This window comes from Microcebus murinus, chromosome 1 (assembly GCF_040939455.1).
Source record: "Microcebus murinus isolate Inina chromosome 1, M.murinus_Inina_mat1.0, whole genome shotgun sequence".
NCBI lineage: Eukaryota > Metazoa > Chordata > Mammalia > Primates > Cheirogaleidae > Microcebus > Microcebus murinus.
The window spans coordinates 103942424-103962168 of NC_134104.1; the positions used below are offsets into that span (position 1 = coordinate 103942424).

The 19745-nt window shown below is 35.2% G+C and overlaps 1 protein-coding gene across 6 annotated transcripts in view; it reads right to left on the minus strand.

Moving 5' to 3' along the window:
• Positions 1–19745, minus strand: part of MME (membrane metalloendopeptidase) — a 129536-nt gene that overhangs the window by 13001 nt on the left and 96790 nt on the right. For all 6 annotated transcript variants that reach the window (XM_012774378.3, XM_076004497.1, XM_012774372.3 and 3 more), the window contains 6 exons: positions 14564–14622; positions 5531–5650; positions 3827–3960; positions 3657–3722; positions 686–781; positions 282–358 (listed from right to left, as the gene is read on the minus strand). In XM_012774378.3, coding sequence (XP_012629832.1) covers positions 282–358; positions 686–781; positions 3657–3722; positions 3827–3960; positions 5531–5650; positions 14564–14622 — 552 coding nt within the window. The remainder of the gene's footprint in view (positions 1–281; positions 359–685; positions 782–3656; positions 3723–3826; positions 3961–5530; positions 5651–14563; positions 14623–19745) is intronic.

Sequence of the window (19745 nt, forward strand, 5' to 3'; positions counted from 1 at the left end):
GTTATATACACACCCAGTGAGTGTGGTGTGCACCGTCTGGGGGATGGACACACTTGAAGCTCTGACTCAGGTGGGGCAAAGACAATATATGTAACCTAAACATTTGTACCCCCATAATATGCTGAAATAAAAACAATTAAAATAAAATAAAAATGATGAAACATTTAAAAAAAAGCACTGGATTTCCAAATATAATAAAATCACAGACAAGGCCATATTCCAAATATGGAAGCCAAAGAGCCAATATGGGATCACCTTGGCTGCTCTTTATACCCACATACCTGAAACTGCCTGGGCTGTGCACATCTGTTTTAATGGAGTTGATTGCATACTCTGGCCTGTAGGTCCCACACCACACCTAGGATAGATAGGAATAGAAAAAGCAAAGCAGTGTGCTTAGATTCGATCAAGGATTATTTGTTTGAGCAGGTTGGGGGGAAGAAACAAAATTAAATTGAAATTTGCATTTTTCAGCCATTAAGTTGTCAAATAATGAATAATCAAGAACACAATTATTTATCATTAATATGATCTGACAGTCTATCATAAACAGTGAAAGGTGGTCAAGTCAAATGCTCCACCACAATTGATAAAAGCAAGAAAACTCAGTATGCACTATCTAACTTACTGTGAAATTATAACTCAAAATGATTTCCACATCTATCATTCAAGAAAGATACAATACCTGGGCAAAGTTCAAGAAGAACAGTTGTTTGTGATTTAGGTCAAGTCCAGGAAGTAATTTTTCTTCACCATGCTTTTTAACATAATTCTGGTATGCCTAGGCAGTTGATAAAATAGAAAAAAGATGATTATAATTTTTAAGTTTGTATATAAACCTACGTAAATGACCATGTAACCAAGTAATTAACCTTTATATTAAAATCACTGTAATGATACATAATAATAATTTAGATATGACAAACTACAACTATTTCATGGATTAGAAAGAAAACGAGAATTTATTTTCAAATGCTCTGAAAAGAACAGGATACTGATTAGCAGATGACAAGAGCCTAGTACATGTCATATGATCAATAAATGTCAATTGAATGAATGGATGATTAAAATAAGTGATGAAAAACTTATTATCTAAATGTTCTATGGATGAGGCCAGCCACTTGGATGAATGGATTGCCAAGGATGTCTGTAATTGCTAGGTTAGGCTTAGTTACTACTCTTAGCAAAATAGACTCACACCAGACTTAGTTTGAGTGATTCTTACCAAAAGTCAAGGGATTCTCTTGAGACTCCTTAGAGGCCTAGTATCGTATGAGCGTGAGAATAAGGCTATGCAACTATTCTGGTCCCTTGAAGACAAGACAAAATAGACTGAACTTCAGTCACATTAGGAGGAAGAAATTTAGGTAACCTGAATGTCAGAAAATGTTCTTAATTCTTAAGGATTTATGAACATTATTGAAAAAAGGTAGTTTTTCTCTAATAAATATACTTAAAAAGGATTGAAAACAAACTTTTTGAGATGTGTCATTTCCAATTTCCAGTTTGCTTCATTATATTCTAATTCTGTACTTTCTCTAGGTGAGGGTCTCTACAGAAGTACCATCAATCCAAACTTGGCTAGATTTTCTACAGCAGTGATTCCCCATCTGGCTGTATGTTAGAATCACCATGGGAATATTAAGAGCACCAGTGCCTTCCACTTCTAGCCAAGATGGAGTGACAGGTATTGGATTTAATTTCCTGCTGAAGCAACCAAACAATGGACAAAATATAGGAAGCAATGGTTTACATAACACTGAACATCAAGGAAAAAAAAAAGAAAGATTTCTGAGAGATGGTAAACAAAGTGAGTCCTATGATGGCCAAGCTTATTGCCCTGAGAGTTTTCAGCCCACAACATAGGAAGGAGAACCTCAGTCAGAGCCTGGGGAACTCCTTGAGTTGAGAAGAAGCTGAGAGTTCAGAGATACCAAGAACAGAGTACTACAGCTGAGAAAGTTACACAAAAAGAAAACTTCGGAGATCGCGGATGATCACCTTCAAACATTCAGCTTAGTATTGATCTGGAGATGTGTATGAACAAACCACTCAATGCTAGGAGAAGAATCACTCAAAAGGATTAGTGATAACAGTGCCTGGTACCCAGGACAAGAATGGAAAACCACAGGTTTTACACAGTAGAATCCTGTCTCAGCAGTTGGAAATAATTGTCCCTAGACTGAGAACTGTCTCAGTCCCACCTAACAAGTTCTAAAGCAAGATCCAAAAGGACAAAACCATTTCCAAGGAATTTAACTGTATCCTAGAATAAAACTCAAGAATATTTATAGAAAAACAAAACAAAACAAATAATCCACCCAAAGAAGTAAAATGCACAATGTTTGGCATCCAGCAAAAAAAAAAAAAAAAAAAAAAGAAAGAAAAATTACCAAGCATTCAAAGCATTAGCAATCTACCATCCATCAGGAAGTGGCTGGAAATCATGTTTTCTGGAAACAACACAGAAGGCTTAATCTCCTAAACTTCATACTCTGATTGTCCTTGATCAATGCCAAGTCACAGGGCCCACCATTCATGTTTCCCTATACTTCTCTGATGCTTTCTCTTCCCAGAACCAACCACTCATGTTATTTTCTTCCTCTCTAACCAAAAGATTTCTATGGTGAACAAATAATTCTACATTCTCATCCACTCCACCAATCATTGCACTCATCCTTGTTTTAGAGAAGCCCAATTCTAGTCTAGGGATATCTTGCCCCTTGTACCATCCCAAGTAAACTCTGCTCATTCGCCCACATGTGGGCTACCTCAGGGTTGAGAGAAGCATTCAAAATCATCCATACTCCTCCCTGTTGCTCCTAAGACCACCAATCCTCCACCCTTTCGTGAAAATCCCTACTTTTCTTATGCACATGGCATCCACTAGAACATCATTTGTTCAGATAATCAAATAATGCCATTTTTTAGGGAGGTTCGTTGTTATGTCTCCAGCGCCTAGAATAGTGCCAAGATCATAGTAAAGTCCCAATTAATACTTGTTGAATGGAAGAATAAATGGAAAGCTAAATAGAATCCTAAGTGATGCTCCACTGATAATACTCCTTTGCACATAGCAGTTTGGTTGACTGTAAGGCCACGTGATGGAACCATATCACTTCAGTCCTTCAGTCCCCTATCATAATCATGGCAAATGAACAGTGGTTTAATATAATGCCTCTGATTTATGCTGAGATTTATGCCTCTGATTTATGCTAATTATTGTTCTCAAATGCTACTCCACCTGCTGCAAAACTGAGGGCCCTGTTCATTATATTGATCAATGAGCCTGAAATAATCATCCTTATGGGACATCTTTCCTACAAAATTTATTTCAGAGATTACTTCTTGGAAAACTGTTGCCTCCTTTGTAGAACTTTCATATCTCCTCATTTCTGTTGATATAACATTCTGTGTTTTCTTGGCTTTTTGCAAACTTAAAAGATGTGTTTAGTTCTAATCACATCAACTGTACTGACCCTTATGATTAGTATATTTACAATAACCTTTCTCTTCACATTTTTCCCATTTCTATTCATCATTTATTGTTTATATTATATGTGGGTTTTTTTTTTTTTTGCAAAAGGCTTTAAATGAATGATTAAATATGCTAAACACTCCAATCACTAAAATGGCAAGGAAATATTATTACTTACTCTGTATGCTTGGCCAAGGCCTCCATTATCAGCAATGTTTTCTCCCAGTGTATTAATTCCATTGAGCTGTTTTTAAAAAGACCTTTTATTAGGATCATTAAGAAAAACATCAATAGCTCACTTAAGATTGAATATATTTAAAACTTTTCAAGAGAATACTAATGACATACGTGCTGTCCACCTGCCAGGTCCCAGGAAAAGTTTCCGTACTGGTATATCATGCATTGGGATTGGTCTTTAAAATTATTTGCAGACTGTTGAGTCCACCAGTCAATGAGGTCTCCATCCTTGTTAAAATTTCTGCCTATAATATATTTATTTAAGTAAAATGGGAACTCATTATAACAAGAACTACAATAAGATACCTTTAATTCAAAGCACGAGAACCAAATACTTTTGTGTAAAATTGGACAGATGATGTGAGACACCACTGTCCCTCCCCATCCACAGGGTTGGGAAAGCCTGGACCACTGGAGCTTATTTGCTGATGTGTCTCAGTATTGACACAGGTATCTCACACACTAGGGTCTGGATATGTCAGGTGAGGCCATCAGACAAAACACTCCTGAAATCATGCCTTGTTCTGTTGGATGGTTTTTGCTTCAACCAAGTCTGTCTAATGAGATATTTTGAGGTTTTTAAAAAGGCTGGCATTTTCATTCTGACATTCATTTCATATTCTCAGATCCTTCATAAGACATCAAACTGTGGGCTCAGTTTCCCTCTACTATAAGCACAAAGAAAAAGTCTTCCTTTTCTCCTGAAGCTTTTCTGCCAGTCCTAAACTACATTGATCTTTCTTCTTTTAAAGCCCCAATTGCGTTTATATATGTCATATGTTTTGACATTTAATTTTATCACCTTTTAAATATGTATTAAATATTAAAATGAATAAGAATAGGGCTATGCTATATGTATAATAAATATTAAAATGAATAAGAACAGGGCTATGAAGCCAGACTACTTGAACTCACCTCCTGATTCCACCAATTCCTAGCTTTGTAACACTGAGAAAGTCTTTCATGTGCCCCTAGTTTTTTAACTTGAAAAATGAAAATAGTATTAGTATTTACCAGTTAAGACTATTGGATAGTTTAATTGAGTTAATAGACACTTATAGTCTTTTAAAAAATTATATCCTTCTTGTCTCCTGTTCTTCCTCTGGCTCTCTAAAGTTGGGTCTAGTTAAGGTTTAATTATTTTCTTGCTACTGTTCTCTTTTTACTTTCTTCCCACTTCTGAACTAATCGTTTTCATAGCTTTAACTATCATTTCTGTACATGTTTCACATATTTTCTTCTATTCCTCTTAGGAATTCAGCTTTCATTGAAACTCTACATCAATTTTTCCCTTTAGGGAAGCATACAAACATTTAAGTACCTACTCTTGAAAGAGTGTGAACTAGGTAGTAGATATAAGATGAAAAAAGCCAAAAAAGTCCCTAATCAAAAGCACTTAAACTTGAGAGTCTTATGGGAACTTGGATAGGCAATACTTTCTGATTTTATGAATATATCTGATTCTCAGACATGGACATAGACTCTGACCCCTAAGGGTCTAGCAAGATAAGTAACATACGATTAGAAAATAAGACCAAGCATTATCACCGGTGTTGACAAATATCAAAGTGTTTTCTCAAGATAAGTATTTGCTTTATTCTGCCAGGGGCGTAGCACCCACTGTTTACCTCAATATTAGAACTTTTTGATCTTCTTAAGCAGCAGTTTAAAGAGAAAACTGAAAGTATGGTGAAGATTAAGCTAATGATACACAGATGAATACATGTGGTTTTGTATTGATAAAAATTATAATGACTCGTAATCAAATTTATGAGGATATATTTCAGCCAAAGGAAAATGACAGTTGCACTTTACCATTGTCATCGAAGCCATGGGTGATCTCGTGTCCTATGACCATGCCGATGCCCCCATAGTTCAATGAGTTGGACTGCTGGGCGCTAAAGAAGGGGGGCTGCAGAATGCCAGCTGGGAAGACTACAAGGAGAGAAGATGGTTAAGGATGATTTGTGGTATTACTCTATGACAGCAGGCCTGGGGTCAGCGCCGTGCTTGTTAAGATGCTGTCCAGTACGTCGGTTTCACTTAGGTATACACAAAAATCTTCTGTGATAGAAACAAATGCAGGCTGTTTGTTACTGATGACAACAAAGAGTTCATCCTGGAGTGGCACCCTAATCTATGATTTATAATCACAATTCACCGTACACTCTTTTTCAAAGATTATTTTCTGCTGTAAGGAGTTAGGAGTAAGGGAAAATGAAAAGCTTCATTCAGATGGTCCTTTCTCCCTTACAAATATTTGGAAGAAATAGTTTCTCAATAACACAAATATTACTTTTAATGTTATTTCTAAAACAGATGCCATTGTCTATCTACAATGGCATCTTAAATAAACAGCGTCACTCATCTGAAGGTATCCCTCAATCACATAACCTTATTTTACTTTCATCAAGGCACCTATGATTACCTTATATTTGGTTTATTTGTTTATGGCTGGAGTTGTTGCTTTTTCTGTCTGCCCCACTTCCACCCTAGCTCCTCAAATATTAGCCCTTTAAGAGTCGAGGTTTGTGAGTCTGTGTATTCATTTGTTTGGTTTTTGTTCCATCTGTTTTTACAGTTCATTAGCTCTATTACCTCAAACTAGAACAGTGCCTGGAACATAATCAGTGTGCAGGAAATGTGCCGAATAAATGAAGTTTTCATATGTCTACTCTGACATCTGCAGTAACTTGCTAACTTTCTCCATTTAGGGATCTCATAAACACTTTAAATTTAATGGGTCAAACATCAAACTCTAAGCCATAACCATAACTCTCTTGACCTTATTATTTCTGTTAATGACACTTGAAGGATCTCGATCACCCATGAATGTTTCTATGTATCTTAACTACCTCCCTTTTCTTTTACAAAGCCTTTTACGTTCTCCTTAGGTGAAGACCAGGTGATGTGTCTTCCTATCAGTTGCATCTCTCTGGTTTATCTCCTCCTGTCAGTATTACTGCCACCATCGTGCTTCACACACTCATTCCTTGTTGTAGGAATTACCTACTCTGTCTTCCCACCTCTTGTCTCAACTAACTATCTATAATCTATCCTAAATCTAATCTAGAATCTGAATCTATCCTGTAGCCAGCAGCAACTCTGGTCATTATTATTCTCCTGCTAAAAATCTTCAGAAGGCTTCTCACTGTTCTCTACATAAACACAATATCATCTCCAGGTGCCCTAGGCCCTGCTCCGTTATTCTCTTGTAATACATATTCTGGTCAAACCATATTTTTACTATTTCTGAAATATACTAATAATGTGATTTTCTTCTCTTCTCTTGGAATACATTTCATCTGTTTAATAAATTTTGGGGTCATGTTGTTTGACCATAGAAAGAAATTAAAATTAACGCCCACAGTTTAGTAATTTTATCTTTCATGTTTTAAAATTCTAGTATCTACTGAGTAACTGAAACATTATGTTCTGAAACAAACAAACAAAATCTTTTGTACCAACACCTGTTACCTGCAAAGCCATGGGTCATTGCTATGTGGGATATCAAGAATATAACAGAAGGGCCCTGACATTAAGAAACATAAGATCTAGTTAACACAGAATAGCTAGTGTTGTTTCTTTGTCTTTCAGGTGGGTTGAATATGACATAACCTTTCATGGGTTTCAGGGATAAATATTAGATATTTACAAAAGAGACTTTAAAAATACTCTGAGCAATTTAATTGCTCTCTCCAGACTTCTAAAAAATTTGGAAAGTTGCCATAACATTCAAATGACAAAGTAATAAAAAAATACTTTCGTCCTTGAAGAATTTTGATGAAAGTTATACCTCACGTGTAGCTGCCTGAGCTAAACAGTGCCAAGAAATTATTTTTAGCTTAAAGTATAAAAATTATGCACAGTACTTTATTAACTTAAAGTGAATACTATCTCCCACACTATGTACTTTGATTAAAATTTACCCATTATATAAAATGCTCTTATGAAACATGCTATCAAGACTAAACATTAACTATAAAGATCTTGCTGCTTTAATTATACCCTGATATGCCATTCTTCAGGCAAGTGATAAGATTTTTATGGCTCATATTAAATACTAGTTTTCAAGTTCAGCTTTGCTAATTATGATCTCCCCTTTAATTTCCTCAGCTAATCTTGCTAAGAGGGATTTTCCTCGTTAACCTTATTGCTGCCACTGGTAGACTTCACAACTGTTGCTTATAACCAACCGCTTGGGTGTACGTTTTTTACATTCATGATTGTCAAGGAGTGAGTTAATTAGGTTAGACATTGGTCTATGATACAAAAGACTGTTTCTCCCCTTCCTCCTCCTCTGCTCTCCCATCCCCCCAACACTTCACCAGAGCAACTTTCCTAAGTTACTTTTTAAGGCTGCAAGCAATTCAATTTTAACATATTTCAGATAAAGCTCATGTTTGCAATCAGGTAAAATGTTTTTGGTGGAAAATAATTAGACATTCTTTTATACTAAATGGAGTAGCAACATGTTTGGAAACATTTTCTCAATTTTCAAGTCTGAAAATAATGCTCCTAGGAATAAAAAAAGACACTTTAGAAAATTTAATTATCTTAAGGTATTCACAGACCACACAGGCTGAATATAGTAAATAGCTTATACATTTCTGAAATTTAAAAATATTCATTTAAAAGTTTCCTACTGAAATTTTAATGAAAAAGGAGAATACAGCAGCAGTAAGATTTTCCATCTGACTCGATCATTTCCTTGGATGAGAGTTTAAGGTTTAATAAGATGATTCAACTCTGCCTGGAACTTGCAGAGAAACATTTGACAAACATTCAGGGGCAACTTTCTTAATGGCATGACATGGAAGGCTTCTGGAGCACCATGAAGCAACTGGGCAAGGAAGAGGAAGAATAAATTAAACACTTTCCAGTATGCCTTCTTTCCTAGAAATTGACTTCTTTGTTTATGTGAAGTGGTGAGTGGTGTAACAAATTTGAATGTGAGTTCTAGCAAAATATGGCAGAAGCTGAATTAAAAAGTAGAGATTGGGGCATGGGCAATATACATAACCTTAACACTTGTACCCCCATAATATGCTAAAATAAAAATAAATAAATTAAAAAAATAAAAATAAAAAAGATGTAATGAGCAAAAATAAAAAGTAGAAATTATTGATATAACTCCCTAATGATAATAAAATATTTTTAGCATAAAATGACCAATCCTGGCAAAAAGTGTATGCAATCTAACTTGAGGTGTTTGTTTGTCTGTGTGTGTGGGGGGTCATGTATGTGGAAGATACTATTCTATACTAACTCCAATGGTGTAATGAACTTCATACCAAATCTATTAAGACAGTGCTGCAGAAGATATGTATGTATGTGTGTATTTATATACACACACACACATTTTTATCAAGGAGAAAGGTGAAGATCTGAATCTTCAATTATTTTTAGTTAAGACAATTCCCACTTTGAATATCTAAATGAATTGTCAAAGAGGAAAAAGTGCATATTTCAAAGATTTTCCCTCTTGCATGACACTTTCCTCTCTTTGAACTGCTATTATTAGCAGACAAGCATATGGACAGAGGTTAACAGTTTTCTGAATTCATATTTCCATCAGATGCATTTATCTTGAGAATTATTAAAAAGATCTTTCTTATATATTAAGAATGGGAGGCTTGGAGTGGTGGTTCACTCCTGTAATCCCAGCACTTTGGGAGGCTAAAGCAGGAGGATTACTTGAGAGTAGGAGTTTGAAACGAGCCTGGGCAACATAGAGAGTCCCCCATCTCTACAAAAAATTTAAAAATTAGCTGGGCATGGTGGTGCACACCTTTAGTCCCAGCTACTCAGGAAGCTGAGCCAGAAGAATCACTTGAGCCTGGGAGTTCAAGGCTACAGTGAGGTGTGATCTTGCCACTGCACTACAGCCTGGGAGACACAGATAAACTCTTTCTCTAAAATAAAAATGCTTATTATGGCCAATTATTCATCATTCAGAGGATGATTTTCTATTTTGTGAAATGTTGGGCCACTTTTACCTTCTTTTTCCTTTTGCTATGTGCTTGTTTGATTTGAGGATGACAAACTCAAAATGAGAGCATTTCCAACTCTTCTCTGATCAGAGAATCTCTGAAGTAGACTAATTTTGAGCCATCTCCAGAGACTTGGGGGTAATTCAGAGTCAAACAAGGTCATGTCTTGGGACCTTAAGCTGCCTGGGCCTACTCTAGCTGAACATGCCAAAGTGTTCCTACAGAGGATGTAGCAGCACCAGGTCTGATAGGATCAGGTCTGATTCCTCCCTTAGCTGGACTGAAATGAAACTATATCCCTCAGTCTGCCCTAATGCACAGCTAAGGGTCTAGGTTGTCTCACTGAGCCTTGGCATTGTACTGAAAATTAATTCAGTGCAATGCCATGAATTAATTATCTACCTCTTCTTAACTTAAAAGCAATGGAGAATAGTGTAATCAATCTCGGTGTAGAATGAAAGAGATCTTACACTGACAGAACTACTAAATATTAAAAATAAATTTCAAAGTGAAAACCCTCCAGAGAGAAAGGCATTTCTAAGAAAAGGTGTGAAAGGTTTTAGGAATATATTACAAAGGGTTGACTACATGGTTCCAAAGAGTTGATCATTAATCAGGTTCTGGTCTGAGTTTAGGCAATCATTTCCACAGCCAGAAGACATTAGCTTAGACTTTGAGCTAACTGATTTGAACCTGGGCGCACATGTCTGTTTTACTTATTATTTATAGGTTATATAAAGACTATCTTTCCTGGTTACATCATATAATTCATTTTCATGTCATGTACCAAAGTAAATTCCAGATGGATTAAAGTTTTATTCCAAAATCAGAAACCATAAAAATACTAAAAGAAGATGTAGATAACTTAACTTAGCTCTTCTTAACTTAAAAGCAAGGGAGAAAGGTGTAATCAAACTTTAACATAAAAGGATATAATTTTGTTTAAGATTTGTTTATTAATCAATGATAGATATCTTATAGGATTTTTCATAATTTCTAATTGGTACCGTGTTTCGCCAAAAATAAGACAGGGTCTTATATTTATTTTTCCTCAAGAAGACACCCTAGGGCTTATTTTCAGGGGATGTGTTATTTTTTTTAAGTACGGTACAACAATCTACATTTATTCAGATATAGTTAAGTCGTCTTCTTCTGGAACATCATCATAACTCTCCAAACCCTGAATTCCATCCTGAATTTCTTGCGACTCTATTTCCTTTAGAACCACTGGCCCCAATCTCTCATGTTGAGCAATAGAGATCTCATGGGGCAGATGAGAAGGGCTGCTCATCTTTACTGCTCCGCGATGAAATGCATGGGTTGTACAGATAGGCTGTGTAGCCATGCCCACCACTAGGTCTTATTTTCAGGGTAAGGCTTATATTGTGCAAATGCTTAGAAATCCTGCTAGGGTTTATTTTGTGGGTAGGGCTTATTTTCGGGAAAACACAGTAACAGAATTCAAGAAAAATGAGGCTTACAACAGACTCTGAGATAGCAATAGAGTAGTTTAGAATAATGCTGAGGTTATCTTCTTTTTTTTTTTCTTTTTCTTATTTTTTAAGAGAACAAGGTCTCACTCTGTCAACTAGGCACCCAGGAATGTAGTAGCATGATCATAGTTCACTGCAGCCTCAAACTCTTAGGCTCAAGTGGTCCTTTTGCTTTAGTCTCCCAAGTAGTTAGGGCTACAGGCATACATTACTATGTCTGGCTATCTTTTAAAAACTTTTTGGTAGAAATGGAGATGCTTGGTATATCGTTCAGGCTGGTTTCTAATTCTTGGCCTCAAATGATCCTCCCGCCTCAGCCTTCAAAATTGCTGGGACTACAAGCGTGAGCCACTGAGCCCAGCTATCTTCTCTATTGATTCTGGATCACACTTAGAATTGAAGGGCAGGACTCAGCCAACCTAGAGAACTAAGTACATCTGGAGGCTCTACTGTTCATTTAGAATACCTCTGGCAGCACTGAATCAGTTGGGTACCTTTCTAATGCTAATAACCCTCCCAAAAAACTGGGTCCATTTATGTGATATGACAGAGAGAGTTCAAAGATGACCAGGCCTTCCCAGGAAAAGAAAAAAATATATATCTTGTTCATATTAAGTCATTTAATTATTCATTATATATGACCATTCGTGTATTATTTTTATTTATATGCCTGTGATGTTACTATTAGTGATCATAAATGGTTAGGTAAATACAATTTCATATGGTTCAACTTAATATAATTGAGTTTTTAACTTTTTAAACTCCTTGGTGGCTTCCAGAATGAAGATGACGTAGATAGAGCTATCTCTACTAGAACCAGCATACAGAATTGTCAGGAGAATTGTATCTGTGGAAAGTAGGCTCTTGGAACTTTAAGCCACTTTAAGATGCTGATGCTTAGGAAGTCTTAAAGTCAATATAGCTTCATATGGCTATATAAGAGACTTTTACAAAGTACTTACGATAAGATACAAGTACTTAGAAATAAGAAAAACCATTTTAGCTATAAATGGGAATAATATAAAAGAAACAAAACTACTTAATGTGGTTTGTAATAATTTAAATTTTGAAAGCATTCCCACTAAGAACTGGAACAAGAGAAGGGTATCCACCGTCACCACTTCTATTTAACATAGTGCTAGAATTCCCAGCCAGAGCAATCAAGAGAAAGAAATAAAAGGTATCTAAATCAGGAAAAAGGTTAAATTATCACTTTTTGCTTGATGATATGATCTTATATCTAGAAAATCCCAAATACTCCTCCAAGAGACTCCTGGAATTGATAAATAAATTCAGCAAAGTCTCAGGTTACAAAATCAATGTACACAAATAAGTAGCATTTCTATACATTAATTACAGTCAAGCCGAGAGTCATATCAAAGACTCAATACCATTCACAATAGCTACAAAAAAAATAAAATACCTAGGAATATACTTAACCAAGGAGGCAAAAGATCTCTACAAAGAGAACTACTAAACTCTGAGGAAAGAAATTGCAGACAACACAAACAAATGGAAAAACATATCATACTCATGGATTGACAGAATCAACATTGTTAAAATGTCCATATTTTACCCAAAGTGATTTACAGATTCAATGCAATCCTCATCAAAATACCAATGTCATATTTCATAGACCTAGAAAAATTAATCCTACCCTTCGTTTGCAAATAGAAAAGAACCTGAATAGCCAAAGCAATCTTAAGCAAAAAGAATGAATCTGGAGACATCAAATTACCAGACTTCAAACTATACTACAAGGCTAACATAACCAAAACACTATGGTATTGGCACAAAAATAGAGACACAGACCAATGGAATAGAAGAGAGCACCCAGATACAAAACCATCCACATATAGGCAACTGATCTTTGACAAAGCAGACAATAATATACACTGGGGAAAAGAATCCCTTTTCAATAAGTGATGCTGGGAAAATTGGATAGCCACATGTAAAAGAATGAAACAGGATCTATATCTCTCGCCACTCACAAAAATTAATTCAAGATGGATAAAAGACTTAAACATAAGGCATGAAACCATAAGAATTCTAGAAGAAAATATAGGAAAAACTACATATCTGTGTAGGCAAAGAATTTATGAACAAGACTCCAAGGGCAATCACAGCAACAATAAAAATAAATAAATGGGCCTTGATTAAATTAAAAAGCTTCTGCACAGCTAAGGAAATAATAGATAGAGCAAACAGACAACCTAGAGAATGGGAGAAAATATTCACAAGCTATATATCTGATAAAGGGCTAGTAACCAGAATCTACAAAGAGCTCAAACAAATCAGCAAGAAAAAAACAAACAACCCCATTTAAAAGTGGGCAAAAGACAATAGCAGAAGCTTTTCAAAAGAAGATAGACAAATGGCCAATAAACATATGAAAAAGTGCTCAACATCATAATCATCATGGAAATGCAAATTTAAACCACAATTAGATATAACCTTACCCCAGTTAGAATGGCTTTTATTAAAAAGTCCAAAAACAATAGATGCTGGCTTGGATGCTGAGAAAAAGGAACACTTGTACACTACTGGTGGGACTGCAAATTAACACAACCTCTGTGGAAAACAGTGTAGAGATTCCTCAAAGAACTTAAAGGAGACCTACCATTCGATCCAACAATCCCACTACTGGGTATCTACCCAAAGGAAAAGACGTCATTTTATCAGGAAGACATCTGCACTCAAATGTTTATTGCAGCACATCATAATTGCAAAGATGTGAAATCAAGCCAAGTGCCCATTAGTTCATGACTAAATTAACAAAATGTGCTATATGTAAACCATGGAGCACTACTCAGCCACAAAAAGGATGAATTAATACCTTTTGCAGCAATTTGGATAGAACTGGAGACTATTATCTTAAGTGAAGTATCTCAAGAATGGATAAACAAGCACCACATGTACTCACTATTAAATTGTAACTAACTGACGAGCATACATGTGCACACAGGGAAGAAAAACTCAATGGAAATCAAGCATTGGTGCAGGGGAGGAGGGAATAAGCAAAACATTCCTTACAGGTACAATGAACACTATCTGGGTGATGGGCACACTTATAGCTCTGACTTAAACATTACAAAAGAGAGCCAGATAACCAAAACATTTGTGTCCCCATTATATTTTGAAGTAATAAAAAAAAGTAACCAACCAATGACAATAAAATTAAAACTTCCTATTATAGTGAAAAGAGGTACATAGATGCACTTATTTTCAAGAAGTATATTCAATAAATTAATGACTCAGCCTCAGCTGTGCCTATTTGAGAGTATTTCAAATTGGTCATATAATGCACTACTGATCGGAAATAGTAGAGAAATATTAAAGAATTATTTAGGAATACATCTTACCTATCTGATTTCTGCCTGAAGAATAAAATGCATTGACTACAGCTGCTCCGCTTATCCACCTATAAAAAACATAAGAACTCATTACAAATGATACCACATTATCTGATTCAATCTGCTCACCATAATAAAAGCATTATTACTATTCCTAGATGACTTTTAACTTTCTATTTGAAATATGATCAACAAATTAAAATTAGCTTACTAGATGAGAGCTCATGTGACAGTTATTTTTATTTCTTGAAAACATCAGCATATATCATATCCAGGTCTGCAATCTGTTATTTTATTTGCATGCATTTTGTGGAGGTATCTGACAGTGCAAAATCTATTAACACGTATTTTTTCAGAAATTGAAATGAGCTAAGATTAGATTGAAATGTATTTAGCTTTATGTTCCTGAGACTAGGTAACTATGCCAACAATTCTGGATCAGTTGAAGGAATATTGAAGTACAGGTCCTTAAAACTTCAGATTCAAGCAAATTTAAATCAATTTCATTCTTGGTTTATAAAGAGCCTTTTAGGGAATTAAGCTATCTCAGGTAGTTAGATTGGAGTAATGAGCCTCTGATTATTGCCATTTAAATCTATTTTTTTAAAAATACAACATTCCTATTTGAACAAAGGTATATTTTTATATGATTCTAAAATGAAAACCAGGTAGTTCTTAAGTAGAGTTGTTTGTCTGTCTATACCATGTTTTAGGCTTTGTATAGAACCTAGACATTTTATAAAATAGAGTCCCTGACTTCAGGAGACTCTAGTTTAGTTGAGGAGATGAGAAAGACACATAATTAATTATAACACAAGACTGAATGATAAAATGGTAAAAATAGCTCCTGGATGATAATTTGAGGGCCGAAGGACAGGAGCCAATGTTTCCATGTCTTTCTGATCAGAAGTTATGAAGATTTTCTATCAATAATCATATGTTTGGAACTTTTGTGCAACAGGAATAGTATTCTCATCATAGTAGACTTACATATATTGTCATATACTCACTGAAAAATGAACACTTTGACTTCAGATAATCTCTTAAATGTTGGTACACATGCAAACACTTAAGACTATTATCTATTATTATCTAATGGCTTCATTGTGGTTATTCTACTTTTAGGGCAAAGTGTGACAATTATTTTCCTACTCACAGAAGGAGTTTACAGTAATTAGTACAGTAAGGTTAAATCAGAATTGTGTCTAGACCCTGCTTCATCCGGTAAGCAGTACAAAGTCATCTGTCCAAATAAGCATTTTAGTTACAATATCAGTAACTATCGTGGAATATCAGAGGTGAGTCCTATTTTGATCTCTTAAAAACAAGTGGCAAAGGGCCATATATAACAACTTTCTGATACATTCTGAGTAAGTACAGGTGTTGTCTTCTCCAATACTATGATTAAGACTTTGCATAAAAAGGATTTGAGACATTTCAAAAAACTCAGTTAACATTTCTGTGAATTTTTCTTTAGAAAGAAAATAAGGTTGAAGATGAGGAAGAATGGTTGATAAATGAATAGTTAATGAATGTGTTTCTTCCTTAGTTTTTTACTATTGTTGCTTTAAATGGAGAAAAACATTTTAAACAGGATGGGGGGACTGATACACCAGTCCTCCGTAATTTCATCACAGCCAAGTCATCAATATTTTAATACTTCTTGTAGATTTATGATTATAAAAAATATAATTTTATTTATTTTAATTAAACTCCACTTGCTTCCTGCATAATTTGTGGTGACTAACAAGAAAAACATGTATTTGTAAACCCAGGGATATTAGACTACAATTGAAAGATCAGAAACTACATGGAATGAGTAGATTTCATTTGTGTGATTAGGAAATATTATAAGAGAAAATATATAAACAAAAATTATGATCAGGAAGAATAATAGAACTATGTTTATATCTATTTACACAGTTACTATGAGGTAGGTTCAAATATGGTTCCAATTTGCCAGGCAAAAGGGTCCAAATGGAAAATGTGCTCACACTTCTCCTGGGGGAAAATATCGTTCCTTGAATGATTTGTAACATGTATTTCTGATGTAGTTCTGATCTAAAAACTCTGATAGCAAAAACGGCAGCAAATTTGATATGTAAACAGCTTATAATTATTAAAATTTTAATTACTATGAAAGTTAATTTAATATGTTTCCAGATCTTACTGATTTTAGGGTTCAGTTTCTCAGATATGAACTTCTGTTTTAGTGACAGTAAATTCTGTATGGACTTTTATGAGTAATCACAAATAATACTCGCAAATTGTTTGGCTCCAGACTAGTCAAAACTTCTAAATGAAATAGAAAAGATGCCAATACAAATTGTTTGTAAATTAAGTGTTATTACAGAGGAGAGGAACTATATATACAAAACTGATGTTTCAGACAATAGATCTCAAAAGCAGGACAGGGATGAATGAAGTTTATACGATATTACCTATTTTGTGTTTATTGCTTTTGTAAAAATAAACGTCATATCTTTTGTTTTAGTGCTTTTCTGCTCTTCTGTTACATTGTTTTTAAGGGCTTTAAGATTACATTTTGATTAATGTTTGTAACTTTCCAGTAGGGAGAGTTTTGCTTATTAAAATGTACACTGTGAATTATACCTTCAAGAAAATAGGTAGCTATTTATGACCATAGAACACTCAAACAAAATTAGAATTATGGTGGTTGGGTTTACAGAACACTAGTGTGTAGTATTTGCCTTTTCTTTCTAGAGATCTTTCATGATGCATTCTCAGACCACTCTGGGGAATTATCCTGATTCAAAAGCACAGAACATTTTGTTCCTGGTAAATGATCAGAACTTGAAGTATTGTGATTAGATCATTACACCTTAAATAAGGTAATGATAACAACTATAGACTGAATGTCTAATATCTGTGGTCAAATGAAATATCTCACTATGTTAATGTAGAAGCTAACAGGGCAAAGAAAATGGTTTTCAAATTAAAACAATGATGTAACAAAAACTGTAAGTTCTTCTGATTTGGTGGCAGTCTTCATAAATGGAAAAGCATCCATATATGGAACACAGATGAATTTGACTTTGAACAGCAGCACAGAGAAGAGAAAATGTACATATAGAAAAGAAAATCAAATAGTGGTGATTCTTGCTCTAAAATAATGGTTAATACAGGTTACTTGGAGATAGCCTTAAAGTGTGGAGGCCAGACGCTAACAGCCTCCAGAGAGCAGCGTCAGACCTGAGAGATGAAGCCAAAGTACTATGTTCTTCCCTTTCTGTTCGTTTCTCCGGGGTCTATATGTGTGGGTGTGCATGGTATAAAGTGAAGAGTAGGAAAGCAGGAAGAAACTTTATTCTTAATTACCAAAATGTAATTTTGTCAGGTAAGCTTATTCTTTTTTTTTGGGGGGGGGGCATTCAATAGTAAAACAAAAAGGGGCTGCTATAAGCAGCAAGGCCCTCAAAGCTGAACTAACAGCATGAGTAGGAAATATACACTTGAGAGAGGGACCAGGTGTTTCTCCTCTGTCTCTTATTACCCTGAAGAAGCTTAGCGGTGATGAAATGAAAGTTCATGGACATCATTTTCATAGCAGGGAAGAAGAGTAGAGGCCAACAGACTGATCCTACATTTCAGATATAATAAAACCACAGGATTGCAAAGGCACCTGGAATAAAATTTCTCTTTCACCCACTCTTGTGTAGCTTTAAAATTTAAGACGACAAAATTGTTAATATGTGTTTCCTGCAAGTGTTCAATCTCTCAACATCTAGTAGTCTCAAGACAATTCCCTTGAAATTAGCAGTGCAATATGATAGTTTTTTCTGTGCCTTCCTCAAGTACTCCTGGGTGGAAAGAATTTTTATCTTATGATCACGATAATCACTATAATACTTTACATTTATCAATATTCTCTTATCAAGACTTCAAAGCTTTCTATACATTTTCATTCACATTTCAAACCATCCATATAATATAGATGGCACCTACAATTTGCAGGTGTAGAAAGTGAGGCACAGTATGATTATTAAAGTCTTTTTCGTAGTACATATATAAGCTAAGTGATATAACTGGGAAAAGAATATTTAAACTAAGGAGAATGAGAGTCTGCCCAGTTTCCAATTAAATCTCCTACTTCTAAGCTGTTGATCTGCATCATACTCAAAATTTCATTACATTGACTGAGGCCATTTTCCTGCCATTCTCTTTAAAAATGAAGCTGATCATTTCTTATTACTGTTTCACACTTAGGATCCTCCTTCCCTTAAAGTCTTTAGGATGGTGGTCTCTATACCACCCTGAACCAATTCTAGAAGATCCATCATGACTAGACCCTAACAACTACAGTAGGTACAATTTAATCAGCACCTAAGTTACACACCAGGCACGTTATACCACAACATGGCCGTGCAAGGCAAAAGTAGATGTTATTATTTACAGTTTATAAAGAAGAAATTAGGGTTCTGAGGTTATCTAAGTTCACACAGCTAATAAAAGGCAGGAATCCTGACTCAGATCAGCTCCCTTACCCTGACTCCATAGCACATGCTCGTCCCCCTGTTCCATAAGGTACAATGTTTTTCCCAAAGGCAGATGCGCAGTACGACCAAGGAACTTCATTAAACTGTTCACTGTTGTTGCATGAGAGTTAACACAACTGAAGTATTCTCAGTGACTCACCTAAATCTGAGGCCAGGACTTTCATTCTGACTTCAAACGGAGAGAATCCACTTTTCTTTCAACAAAAGGTAACCACTACTCTGATTTTCAACAGAAAACCACTACTCTGATTTTATCCCTAAATGTCATCAGTTGTTTGTGTGTGATGCCAATTTGGCAACAAGGCACAATCTTTCTAGTCTTAAATAATTTATATATGTGTACATGCATGTATGTGAGCACACACACATGTGGTATGCTAAGTTCAGAGAAATTCCCTATTTTGGAGACATGTGGATCATTTAGGTCAGAATTTTCTTTCAGTGACTTTTTCTACTGATTTAAAGTAATCCTGGGAACTTACAGGAAAAATCTGAAACCTCTTCCATCCTGTATAAGCCTTAGCACTGAATAATTTGACATAAGGCTATTGTCTGCCTAGGTAACTCCATGAAGGCAGGGATGTTCCATGTTTTGTTCTTTTTTTTTTTTTTTTTTTTTTTTTGAGACAGAGTCTCGCTTTGTTGCCCAGGCTAGAGTGAGTGCCATGGTGTCA